The following is a 14,239-nucleotide window of genomic DNA, read 5'->3' on the forward strand; positions in this document are numbered from 1 at the left end:
CTTATAGGTGGAATATAGAAGGGGGTGGGAAAGTTATTGTTTGGCGGGAAGCCAGAGGCCAGTGACCCGTCACTCAAACAAATGAAATTTAAAATAAATAGTTCTACCAATTACTCCCTTGATCAGGTATTTGCACACCAAATTGACCTTCACAAGTCGCAACCACACACACACGCAGGGTTTACGGGGCGGGAAGCCCGACGCCAGTGACCCGTCACTCAAACAAATGTAAAATAAAATAAATAGTTCAAACAATTACTCCCTTGATCAGGTATTTGCACACCAAATTGACCTTCACAAGTCGCAACCACACACACACGCAGGGTTTACGGGGCGGGAAGCCCGACGCCAGTGACCCGTCACTCATACAAATGAAAAAATAAATTAAAATTATATAACACTTACTCCCTCGCTCAGGTATTTGCAAACAAATTGACCTTCGCAAGTCACAAACACTCACACACACAGGGTTTACGGGGTTGGAAACCCGGCGCCAGTGACCCGTCACTCAAACTCGGACGACACAAAAGTACAGTGCTGGAGGGGAAATGCCGAAAAACCTGACACCAGGTGTTTCGCCTGCTAAGCAGGCCTCTTCAGAGAAGAATGATTAGTCGGAGCCAAAATATGTAAGTAACAGTTAAGTAGGGGAGGGGGGGCATGGTAACGGACGGGGGAAGGTTATGGGGGGGGGAAGGAGGGGAAGCACGGGTGGGTGGGCGAGGGGCCAACAGGAGAAGGTACAATTCTTGGGAAATTTGAAGGTCGAAGGGGGGGGGGGGTGGTCGTTTGACCGTTGGGGAAGGGACGGTCATGATTCCGGAAGGGAGATTGAAAACAAGGATGACGATATTGGGCCTTTGTCACTGTTCATGAGTTTTTCTTTTGTTTTGTTAATGTACAGACTTTCGTAATGGTCGAGTAGGTGATTAGGCACATGTTTCAATAGCTGTAGGTCTTCAATTGTGATGTTGTGTGAGTTTTCGTGTATGTGTTGGGCGACGGATGATTTGTTGAAATTTCCCAGTCTGTAACATGCAGCGTGTTCTTTAAAGCGTGTGCGAATATTTCTGCGAGTTTGCCCGATGTAAGAAAGGTCACAATGTGGGCAGGAGATTTTGTAAATTCCAGATTTGTCTAGGGTATCAATAGGATCTTTTGGATTAACAAATAGGTGTTTCAGTTTAGTTTGACTAACAAATGTGGGTGTGTAATTGATTTTTTTGAAGATAGAAGGAAGACCTTTTGTTAGTTGTGGGTGGTGAGGTAGTTTGACAAATTTCTTGTCACCTGGTGTATACAGTGTGGTGTTATTTTGGAGATGTCTTTTGTTCCTGTGTTTTTTTAAGATGTTATCAATGAGCTTTTCTGAGTAGCCGTTCACCACAGCCGTGTGTTTTATGTGTTTTAATTCTGTTATGAAATCCGCTTTGGACAAAGGTACATTGAGGAGCCTATGTACTAGGGAGTGGTAGGCAGCGAATTTGTGTGTTTTGTGATCGAAAGAAGATTCGTGTATGTAATTGTTGGTGTGGGTTGGTTTCCTGTAGATGTTGAATGAGAGGTGGTTGGAGGGGGTTCTGGATATCTTAAGATCAAGAAAGGGGAGGGACCGATCTATTTCAGATTCGACCGTGAACTTGATGAATGCAGACTTATAGCTTAGGATCATTTTGTTGAGGGGGTTTTTTAAGATTTTGGTGTAGGGACCATTGTCAATAAGAGATTGCATTTTTTGGAAATAGGTGTCTTTGTCTAGAATAACACAGGAATTCCCTTTGTCAGATTTTAAGTAAAAGCAGTTTTTGTTACGAAGTGAGCGGATAAGGGGAAAGAGGTTTCTCGGAGGTTGTACACTCTTGTTGGGGACTTGCGTAAGGTTTTTCCTAATTTGGTTCCCACAGCAAGTCCGGATTTGATTCTTGGTTCCCATATCAAGGTATTTAATGGCAGATTCTATGTGTGCAATGAGATCATTCAAGGGTGGTTTTGGGGGTTTAACACTGAAATTCAGGCCTCGGTTTACTTTGATACCAACTCTTTGATACCAACTCATGCTCTTTAGAAGCATTTCAAAACCAACTTAACAGCCAATACCCCTCAATCAAGTTCACGGTCGAATCTGAAATAGATCGGTCCCTCCCCTTTCTTGATCTTAAGATATCCAGAACCCCCTCCAACCACCTCTCATTCAACATCTACAGGAAACCAACCCACACCAACAATTACATACACGAATCTTCTTTCGATCACAAAACACACAAATTCGCTGCCTACCACTCCCTAGTACATAGGCTCCTCAATGTACCTTTGTCCAAAGCGGATTTCATAACAGAATTAAAACACATAAAACACACGGCTGTGGTGAACGGCTACTCAGAAAAGCTCATTGATAACATCTTAAAAAAACACAGGAACAAAAGACATCTCCAAAATAACACCACACTGTATACACCAGGTGACAAGAAATTTGTCAAACTACCTCACCACCCACAACTAACAAAAGGTCTTCCTTCTATCTTCAAAAAAATCAATTACACACCCACATTTGTTAGTCAAACTAAACTGAAACACCTATTTGTTAATCCAAAAGATCCTATTGATACCCTAGACAAATCTGGAATTTACAAAATCTCCTGCCCACATTGTGACCTTTCTTACATCGGGCAAACTCGCAGAAATATTCGCACACGCTTTAAAGAACACGCTGCATGTTACAGACTGGGAAATTTCAACAAATCATCCGTCGCCCAACACATACACGAAAACTCACACAACATCACAATTGAAGACCTACAGCTATTGAAACATGTGCCTAATCACCTACTCGACCATTACGAAAGTCTGTACATTAACAAAACAAAAGAAAAACTCATGAACAGTGACAAAGGCCCAATATCGTCATCCTTGTTTTCAATCTCCCTTCCGGAATCATGACCGTCCCTTCCCCAACGGTCAAACGACCACCCCCCCCCCCCCTTCGACCTTCAAATTTCCCAAGAATTGTACCTTCTCCTGTTGGCCCCTCGCCCACCCACCCGTGCTTCCCCTCCTTCCCCCCCCCATAACCTTCCCCCGTCCGTTACCATGCCCCCCCTCCCCTACTTAACTGTTACTTACATATTTTGGCTCCGACTAATCATTCTTCTCTGAAGAGGCCTGCTTAGCAGGCGAAACACCTGGTGTCAGGTTTTTCGGCATTTCCCCTCCAGCACTGTACTTTTGTGTCGTCCGAGTTTGAGTGACGGGTCACTGGCGCCGGGTTTCCAACCCCGTAAACCCTGTGTGTGTGAGTGTTTGTGACTTGCGAAGGTCAATTTGTTTGCAAATACCTGAGCGAGGGAGTAAGTGTTATATAATTTTAATTTATTTTTTCATTTGTATGAGTGACGGGTCACTGGCGTCGGGCTTCCCGCCCCGTAAACCCTGCGTGTGTGTGTGGTTGCGACTTGTGAAGGTCAATTTGGTGTGCAAATACCTGATCAAGGGAGTAATTGTCTGAACTATTTATTTTATTTTTTCATTTGTCTGAGTGACGGGTCACTGGCGTCGGGCTTCCCGCCCCGTAAACCCTGCGTGTGTGTGTGGTTGCGACTTGTGAAGGTCAATTTGGTGTGCAAATACCTGATCAAGGGAGTAATTGTTTGAACTATTTATTTTATTTTACATTTGTTTGAGTGACGGGTCACTGGCGTCGGGCTTCCCGCCCCGTAAACCCTGCGTGTGTGTGTGGTTGCGACTTGTGAAGGTCAATTTGGTGTGCAAATACCTGATCAAGGGAGTAATTGGTAGAACTATTTATTTTAAATTTCATTTGTTTGAGTGACGGGTCACTGGCCTCTGGCTTCCCGCCAAACAATAACTTTCCCACCCCCTTCTATATTCCACCTATAAGTGCCCTTAAGTGTACGGCTTTGGGTTTTACTTTCTTTCCATGCACTCGGCCGTAGTACGTTCTTTATCTATTTATTAACCATGTACATGCTCCTCTGTATTTCTAGATATCACCACTGAACAGTGAACATCCAAAATAAGTTTGATTTTTCCGCTGTTCTCCTATGTTTCTGGTTTGGATGAATCAATCCCTACTCTTGCCTCCTGGGTACTTACAAAACAGCATGTGATAAGAGGAGAATGTTTTATTCCTTTTATTATCATTCAAGGCCATCTAGTAGGCACACGCTAGAGTCGCCATTTAGTAATGCTGGCTTTGTGTGAAAAATGTTTTTCTGTGGCCTTGTGAACAATTTCCAATTTTCTCCAACATCATTTCAGTTCAAGAAAATGAATTGGTTCAAAATTGTACAAGTTTTTAAGGAAAGTAACCAAATGAAAGCAACAACAGATGCTCAAGATATATGAAATTGCCCAGAAGGAGAAAGGTACAATGTGCAGTAATCTTGCAAAAAAAAATAAGGGAAGAACAAGGTTGCACTTCTTAAGGGCAAAAGAACCTTTATGGGAAAATAACAACAGTTATCTCATCATTAAGCAATGACTGGCTGATTGAATACAGTAGACAAAACAATTTGATTATGCAGTATCAATGCAAGACCAAAAGTTCATCCATTTTTTCAGCAGCTGAAACAGAGAGTGGAGGACCATGGCGCTGTCAACATCCAAAAAAGAATTAAAAGAATGCTTGTGGATACGAAAGGAGATGAATATGAGAGCATGACTGAGTAAAGCCCCACATATTGTGCGACATACTATGATTACATATGTAACAATAACTAGGTATTTCTGGTGAAATTAGAAATATCATGCAGACAGAAAATGTGCTCCGGTGTTGCTTGAATGCCACATATCTGATTAGTGATTAATTTATCACAATTATCTGGTACAAGTGCTTTTTTTAAATTTATAAATGCAGGACAGTTCTTGAAGGTGCCAGTGTAATGAACTTTGTTGTGAGTTATTGGTCATATTTCCTACCTCTTACCATTATAACCTCAATATTTTCAACTTGAGCAAATTTTGACTAACAGCTCCAGTGGTGGAACACATTATTTACATAACTTTGGGGTTGTCTGTACACTGTTTCCATGACTTTTACAAATCATTTAACACTGAGAATCCCTGATACACATTATCATAACAACACTAATATTTAACTAACCCTTTCATACAGCCACCCGCAGTGGTTGTCCACCATATGAGTATCTTTTTCACACCAAAGCATTGCAGCATCCCATGCCTGAAGAGAACAGTAACATTCCTCAACCTGGAAATTTAAAAAAATAAATTACATATTTTGTACCACATTTGTACAATTACAAATAAATTGTACCACATTTGTCACTAATAATCTCCATTCCAGGTGGTAATTTAATTTCTATTACCAGCACCTTCCTTTTCTTACAACTTAGGGAACATCTGAATTCACTGCCAACGAATTCCAACTTTACATATTGATCAAAATTAGTTCATTCAAAGCCCTCTCAAAACTTTGTAGTTTTTATACACCAACATCATTAAATTTACAGGGTGGCTACAAATATGTCAAATTCAATTTTACTAACTACTAATAGAAGGCAGTAAAAATATTATAAGCGAGGATAGGGAAATGGGTACAATGGACGAAAAATGGGAACATATCAAAAAAAGAATATTGGAAACTGGAAAAAACTATAGCAAAAATAAATACACAACAGGCAAGGAAACCATGTAACAAAGATTTGACAATTAGATTGACTGATGAGAGAAGGTAATAAATAATGCAAATAAAGAATTAGATAAAAGAAAAACATAATCAACTGAGATGGAAAAATAATATGGTGAACGGTACAATGCAAGAATATAGAAAGTTAGCAGATAAATGTTGAAATTTGTGTGCTGTACAGGAAGGTGAAAGCACTGCCAGAGCATCCCTGCAAACAATCAGAGATAAGTCAGAAAAATTATTAATTTAACCGGGGAAGATTCAAAAGATGGGAAAAATAATTGACTATATATGAACTACTCGTTTATGGTTAAAACATTCAGCCAGTAAGGTTAGACATAAATAACATGACATACATTAGGAAGAGCTCAAGTCCAGGCTTATTCAATGAAGGAGGATTTGGCCCGGAAGATTTCATTATATCACTTTTAGTTCCTATCCCAAAAAAGGGTAAGGCAGGTAACGGTGAGGACTATGGAACAATACATTTGATTTCGCTACCAGTTGAAGTCGTATTATGAAAATACATATCATGGTGAAGAGGAAAGCTAATGATGGCTTGGGGAATGATCTGTTTGGGTTCAGGAAGGGGCTAGGATTGTAAGATGCCATAGCACTTATGGAGAGAAATATTAGAACACATTCAGGATGCATTTGTTGATCTCGTAGATTTAAAGATGGCATTCAATAGAGTTACTGGGTAGAATTAATGGATGTATTCCAGAAAATAGGAGTAGACTGGAGTAATAGGTGACTTAATCACAACCTGTACTGCTTAAATACAAGTGGTAGATGGAAAGTCCGAATAGGGAATTTTAGGAAGAGGTGTAAGACAGGGGTGTTCAATTTCACCCATGCTTTTCAACTTTTATGGGGAGGAAATAGTAAAAAAGCAAAGGAAGGACTAGTAATCCAACAACAAAATGTGTTTTGTAATTATCCCAATGAATAAAAACAAATATTATCGATTAGCCTTTGTGATGTTTATTACTACACAATTATCATTCAAATAAGCAGACACATTCTCTTGTAAATACATATTAAATCATTACTAAAAGCTGAAAAGAATGAATAATTAACAAACCTGTTTATGAATAAATGCCATGACATGAGAATCGATGTGATCCGCTTTTCCTTCATCACACTCAAAGTTTTCATTTTCATCAATTATGGCCATGTACTCTCTCAGAGCAGCCTCATACCTGTAGAGATAATACACATTTGATGATCAATCCTTCTGAAAGATATTGTACATGATAAATGCTACTCTTACGGTATATGGCACTAGCAAAACCCAGAGTGATTTTAAAAAGCAATATATTTTTGAATTTTTCAAAGTTCATACATAATAACACTGATGATGTCAATAATATTACACTATTTTAGTCTAACCCATTTAATCCAACATAGGCATCCACGCAATGAGCCACTTTCAAGTTCATAACAATTACTCATACAACATTAGTCCCAAGTTAAAGCAGAAAAAAACAAAAAGTCAAAAGATGGGGTTCCATCATTCGTCAAACTCCTAGTGGGATTATTTCAAGTAGGAATTCAGGAAAGGAAGTCAATACTTTCATTAACATATGGATTTTAGTGACTTAATAGCTTAGAATAAAACTACTTATTCCATCTACTCAGCCTTCAGACTCTTATAAATGCTAAATGTTCTCCAATAGAAAATCAAAACATTCTCTGACTAACCTCAATAATTATTTCTATTGGGATACCTCTAGTAATGTGGTTAAATTCAAATTGATCCAGATAAATTTAAAACAGAAAAAAATTAAACACACCTTCCAGCAGCCTGATGCGAAATGGCCTTAAGCCAAGAAAATTTCATGCCAGAAGTCAATTCATCATCCTCCCATGTGGTGCTCACTATGGAGTTGCACCATGATTGCAGACCAACTATAGCTTCAGGTTCTCCAAGCATACACAAGGACCATGCTACATACAGGACACACCTTTCAAACTCCGAACTCTACGAAATAAATGATTGCACATTATATCATTCCAGCACAAATTAATTCAAATACAATTCTAAATTGTAAACAATATTTCAGGCTTTACTTGTTGAAGTCCAAGTTTGGCATGAAAAAATGTCTATATCCATATACTGATAGATGGTAACAACCAATGAATACATGAAATCACAATTGCCCGTGGATATCGAACGTAATTATCCAGAAGATTGGAGCAAGGTGATTGAAGGATTTCCAAGGACCAAAAAACAAACAATATTTACAAGCCAACACAATACACCGCCTTGTTGCTTTTCCGCTTTGATTTTTAAGTCAAAACATAGGTTTGTGTGCCCTCTCATTTGCTATATAAATAAACTTTCAGCAAACCAAATATAAAAAATAAGAGAATGAATGAAATAGAATTTACTTGTTTTGTATGCTTTACTTCGCTTTGATAGTATCGGCTTTCAGCTGTTCTAGACACCCTCCAAGTTCTATGAAAGTGCCGCTTACATGGTAATTGTTTCAAACCTGAATTGAGTTAAGCTTTATAATTTAATTTTCTCAAGAAAATCATCCATGGAGAAGAAAATCTTACACAGCGATGTTTAAGCTAGAAGTCATCAATTCTGTGAAAGAAAAAGGAAATCGCGAGACTGCCAGGATTTATCCATTAATAAATCTTTTAAATCAAAGTTACGTCCTAATTGGGAAAAATGGATGATGTCTGGTGTGAAAGACTACACAGAATCTGGAAGGATTACAAGAGCATCTTCAGGAGAAATAAACCTGTGAATCTGGGAAAGTTGGCAGGATGTCGGAGTAACTTGTGCAAAAAATGGATTTGAAAAACCTTCAGGCAATATTTCAACACTAGTGCTAGAAGATTAGGAAGAGTTAACCTCAGAGAGTGAACTCAGTGATGTGCCTGAAGAGAAAATAAATTCACCTGATTCATTTAATTGTGATTCAGGTGACGAATTTCTTGGATTCAAGTGATCTACCTCTCATATCATATATTTATACTTATGTGTATATAATACGACGTACTCTACGTATATTACTAAGTACTCTGCTAAGAAGTGTTTTGTATTAGAATAAATGGAAGTATAGAAATTATATGTTTCTTCTTTTTCTCATGGATTTATGAGATGAAACAACTGTAATAGTTACAGATCTGTATAAAATAGAATGCAATTAATAAGGCATGCTTTAAGAATAATTTATTTTTGCGATACTCTTCTTTAAATTATTGTGTACATAGGTATGTAAATGCTTGGAATTTTTCAATTTTCCTTACATAATGTGCATCGTCATTTTTTTGATCATTTGAACATTTTTGTATAAATAACGCGTGTGTTATCGATGGGAAAATAAGGCACTAGAAAATTACTAATAACTACTAGAAACTTGGAACTTTCTTACTAATAGTTTATCATAAGTTTGACCTCTTTCTGTTAAGGCAATATATATTTAGATTTTTGGGTTTCAAAAAAACTTAATTTTTTAATTGCTGGCCTAATTAAAGGTCCTTTAAGATCAAATACCTCCAAGGATCAGTTTCTTAAAGTAAAGAAACATAGAATGTACATAAGCTATTTAAACTTGATTTTTTACAGAAAAAATTAAATAAAAATTAAAAAATAACTTAAATTCTTATCTTGCTTGCATTTTTTATTTAAATGGCAGCAGTGGCCATTATCATTAGAAAAAACAGCAAATTGGTTCTCACATGAACAGGAATTACAGCCTTAAAAGTAAGTCACTAGAAAGAAAAGAAATCAGTTTAAGAATTTACAATTTAATCTCACCCTAGTATTAGCTGCTTCCGCAAGTGCAGATAGCATCATCTGCCCATGACGTAGAGCGTGTGCCGGGGCTCCATGTGTTGTACGTTGTACTGCCACAGTCATAGATGCCCATCGTATTCGTCCAAGCCATTCTGCACAGGTACTTTTATTGGTACGGAAGAACATCCTCACCGGCTAGAAGTGGATTAAAAGAAAAAAATCCAATTACAAGGCGCATTTTTCTCAGAAATTACCACAGAAACCTGTGTACCAAAGAACTTTCTTCCCTTAAATCACCATAGAAAAGAGAGAATATGCATTTAACATAACAAGATTCCTCAGTTATTTCTGTCCATCACTGGGAGAGTTAACTGTGTATGGTTATCACCATACACAGTTAACTCTCAATTATCCATATGCAGATTATCCATTTTGTGGATTATCCGTGCTACTCTCTTCCCAGTACCTCCCCAGGATTTAATAAATTACAATCATAAATATAATTAAATCCTTTGAAACTTTGATATGCTTTTATAAAAATACAAGTTTCAAACACCTGAACTTACTTAAAAGTTTTTAATTTCACATAATAAAGTTGTCAATTGTATTCAATGTTTTAATTTAAACATTTTGGTGCTATCCATATCATTCCCATTAATGTTTCCCTTGCATTAATTAGCCCAGATAATTACATATTTGCCTAAAGAGAGCTAATACACAGCTTCATTACTCAACAAATAATTTATTGCCCATCCACACCGCATTTGATTAGAATAATTAGATATAATTTTATTAAATAACCTCTATCGTATGTTGAATGTGTATCGTCATTCCTTTCCCAATGTTCATTCTTCACCAGTCATTTGTTTTTTCCTGGTTACGAGATTGGTATAGCTGAGGAGATTACATTCTGCTATTCTCACATTAATAGTTCTGTGTTCCGGAAAGCTATAACTTCACCCTTTTAAATATGACTGAAAAATGAGTTTTTTTTCATTGCTAACAACTCAGTAAGTACAGCAAGTATTAAGTAATCATATGGAATGAAAAAGGAGAGATTCTGTGTATATCACGTTTACACCCTGGCCATATTTTCCACCTATTTTGGTTATCTGTGTTTTTCGATTATCCCTGCTTCATCATTCATCCATTAACATGGATAAACAAGAGTTTACTGTCCACTGAAATAGGAGCAGTTATCCTTCTGAACCCTCCTTTTCTGCATCCTGGACTAGGGAGCACACCATGAAGTCTGAAGGGATACAGCCCATCGATCCATTAAGCTATACCTTTCGCCCTCTAGAATATCCTCAGATGCATCATTTTCTCATATTCTCATCCTAATGTACATAAAACAACAATATTTTTCTCACAGCTTCTCTTATTTGCATTTTACATGGCGTAAAATATTGACAATTATTATATCCATACTCCCAGAATCATGGCTAATTCCTGAAATGAGTACGTGAAAAGCTATTGTCCAATATTCTAAATGCTAGTTCTGATAGAAAGATCAACATTAATGTTTTGGTATAAAACTGTTTGATTGATAAATTTTACATCAATTTTACTCTCCAAGTGGGTTTTTTTTAAATGAATACAAGTTAATGTTGGAAGAGAAATGGGAAATAAATGATTAAAATATTTTGTTATCACGATATTACAGACAGTTGGACACAATTTCCTGAAAACATAGCTACCACATGAGTTACTAAACATATGGACTACCTTCAAAACTTACCATATGCTAGCACTATACAATTTTACTGTTTTGATACTCAAAAACTGGATTAAACCTTAAAATGATGCATATGGTACATAACTTTATATACTAAATGCACCAAGGAAAATTTTTGCTAATTTACACGTCTACATCCGCATAAATACACAACCGAAAAGGCGTAGGGAAGGAGGTGCAAGCACTAAAAGCAAGCAATTTATATATACGAGGTCTGACACAAAAATGAAGAGACTGCTCAAACTACCAAAGGGTTGCTTTTCTAGGAATATGTAATTAAACGTATTATATTTGACCCTGAAATGTATACTTAAGAGATGGCAAGGTTTATCTTAAGAGTGAACTCAGTCCCAGGGGATGAGCATTATAAAGCAGACCCAATTTTTTTTTGCTCAGTCATAAAATGCAGGATACAAAATGTGAGCATCATGCCAACATCAGATATCTTGTGATGCTTAAGTCAGCAGCAGAGACTTACAAAATGTTGTCCAGATTTTAAAGGAATGACTGCTTGTCAATTGCACATTTTTTTGAGCAGCATAAGAGATTTTAACAATGGAGGAAATCTATGAAAGACGACAGATATCCCCACTAACTGGGCACACCAACAACGAAAACACTGCTTAAGTCCAAAACACAACAAGGAATCACTGAAGATTGTCTTTTTCCTGAAATACTGAATATGAACAGAGAAAGTGAGGTACGTATTTCAAGAGAAGAGGTGACCATGAAATTAGTTCGTGGAAAAATGCCAAAAGCTTTGTCCCATAAACACAAGCAAAAGAAAGATGTTTGTTCTGACAATTTGTAAGGATCAATAAAGATACCCATTTGTTGAAGAGCATTACTATGGTTGATAATATGTTGATATTTACATATTTTCTGGAAACAAAGTAGCTGTCCATACATGCATCATCTTCCCTAAGATAAAAAAAACCATGCATGCACCAGATAGAGTATCTAGAATGTACTTTTTTATCTCTGATATAAAATATTCATATTGGTGGCTATAATATCCAGAAAAGTCATAGGAATCAGCTAAGAAAGGATTAAATTACAATTGGTAATAACAAGAACTCAATACAATGAGTGGTTTTCTAGGAAAGGTGAGTTCTCATTATATCAAGTTTCCACATATTTTTTTTAATTACCTTAGGTGGTGGTGTCATGGAGACTGCAGAGCCTTCCCATGCATTATATGCAGCTTTTTCTAGCTGCTCCAAGAAATCCAATAACACCATTGCCCTTCGAGCAAGTGGCTGCGTGCGAGAAAACCATTTCCTGATGCCACCTCGAGATGAAATCATTTGATCATTACTATCGCTCCTTGACTGAGTTATGAGTACATGCGGCCCTTCACGAGCAATGTTTTTAATGGCACCTGTGGGAATGAAAGGCATTTATAGTACAGGGAAAGTTTTTCTTTGGTTAAAATTAATCTAAAATATTTCAACGCCACAAAATGGGATTACTATAACCCTTTGCTCGTTCCAGTTCAACACTATTGATCTAAAAGGCTAATGCATTTCATTTGTTGAACAAATCAAGATTGCAATGTGAGGGAGATTTCAAATATGAAAGAATTCTAAAAATAAGTAGAAAAGATATTTTTCAAATTTTGCCCCACATGGTCAATAGTGAAAATTAGTAATTGGCTGAAAAAATTATTGCACATGGAGTCATTTTCCAAGGAAAGCATACAAAGTAAATTAATGTACTGGGAGAATACTGGTTTGCTTTGCAGTACAGAGGTCCAGCCGCTCCTTATGCCTCTCTTGTACAAAACCACTTTAGGGGAACGGAACACAGATATTTCATAGCTATAAAGCTAGAGAATTTGCCTGACTCTTACTTGAATCATGAAAATGTTAATGATATCAACTTCCTGTATCCAAATAGGTATAAATTGCACCTGACAAAAATAATGAGAACCCTAAAGAACTTACTTTCTATACTAGTGAATGTGTCTTGAGGCTTTCCCAAAGGTGTCCTTAGCTTCATCCTTACACAAAGGTGTGCAGCTTGGTGAGCTGCCCAAGAAAGAAGAGTTGCTTCTGACGAGAGGGCCAATTCCAATGCCATGCTTTGATCTTCCAGCTTCCCTTCGACCCCCTTTTTACCAGTGAGAGCTGCAACTATGTTATTCCTCAAGTTCCCTTCAAATGATCCCTGGCCATGCTGAAGAGGCCAGCACGATGCAAACGCTTGGGAAAGCCAATTTTTATCACTAGAGGAAGGAACCAGACTTGTTAATTACAAAAATATTTACAATGCCTTCTCTAGCAAGTTAGTTAGGAGCAAATGATCTCCATCATCAAGGCATCTAAAATTAAATAACTACTACTACCCTAGCAGGTTATAGAATAAACCTATGAGATTGAATAAGAACATTAACAAAAAATTAACATGGTAGGTATGCTAAAAAAACTTATCACCAATCAGCAAAATTAACTAATGATATAAAAGTTAGCTCACCGTGAATCCATTAATAATAGCATTAGTCAAAAATATGAGATTCAGAATGCCATTTTTAGTTTATCAGCATATTATATATTTTCACACAGTGGCCTTGGAAGTGAGATCTACATTAGTAATAGAGACTGATAGCCATACAAATAAACTCAACACAAAACCAGAAGAAAACAGGTAGTACATTTGGTATAATATTGACATAGCTTTTAATTTTTATCATTTTAAATGGTCAGTTGATGTAACCTGTAAGTTCTCATTGCTGTAGTTCTTAAACTTAATTAAAGTTTGAATTGCATTTAGAGAGGGAAATATGTTAATAAACTCTAAGGAAGGATACTGTAAGGTTCTCCCTTCTCCCAAATTCATTGCTACTCCACCTCCCACTCCACCACCTCCATTCCTACTTCCTTACTCCACCCTAACATTAGAGATATAGATAATTTTGAATAATTTGTAGGTTTGTGGTAGAAAATCTTTCAGAATTAATATTCAAATCCTCAGTTATTCCACAATCTTTCTCTTTGCTGGATACCCTAACTTTAAGATCGGTTCCTGAGAGTACAAATGCAGATGATTATAGTCTTATATAAGATGCGGATGATTATAAGCT

The 14,239-nt window shown here is 37.0% G+C and overlaps 1 protein-coding gene across 1 annotated transcript in view; it reads right to left on the minus strand.

Annotated features, from left to right (window-relative positions):
• nonC (serine/threonine-protein kinase Smg1) overlaps positions 1-14,239 on the minus strand; it is a 122,146-nt gene that overhangs the window by 74,872 nt on the left and 33,035 nt on the right. The window contains exons 17-22 of the mRNA XM_071594137.1: positions 13,104-13,384; positions 12,309-12,538; positions 9,441-9,614; positions 7,459-7,646; positions 6,747-6,864; positions 5,120-5,224 (exon numbers count right to left, since the gene is read on the minus strand). Of these exons, the coding sequence (XP_071450238.1) occupies positions 5,120-5,224; positions 6,747-6,864; positions 7,459-7,646; positions 9,441-9,614; positions 12,309-12,538; positions 13,104-13,384 (1,096 nt within the window). The remainder of the gene's footprint in view (positions 1-5,119; positions 5,225-6,746; positions 6,865-7,458; positions 7,647-9,440; positions 9,615-12,308; positions 12,539-13,103; positions 13,385-14,239) is intronic.

The sequence above is a fragment of the Hetaerina americana genome, unplaced genomic scaffold (genome assembly GCF_022747635.1).
Source record: "Hetaerina americana unplaced genomic scaffold, ioHetAmer1.1.p SCAF_1, whole genome shotgun sequence".
In the NCBI taxonomy this organism is placed as follows: domain Eukaryota; kingdom Metazoa; phylum Arthropoda; class Insecta; order Odonata; family Calopterygidae; genus Hetaerina; species Hetaerina americana.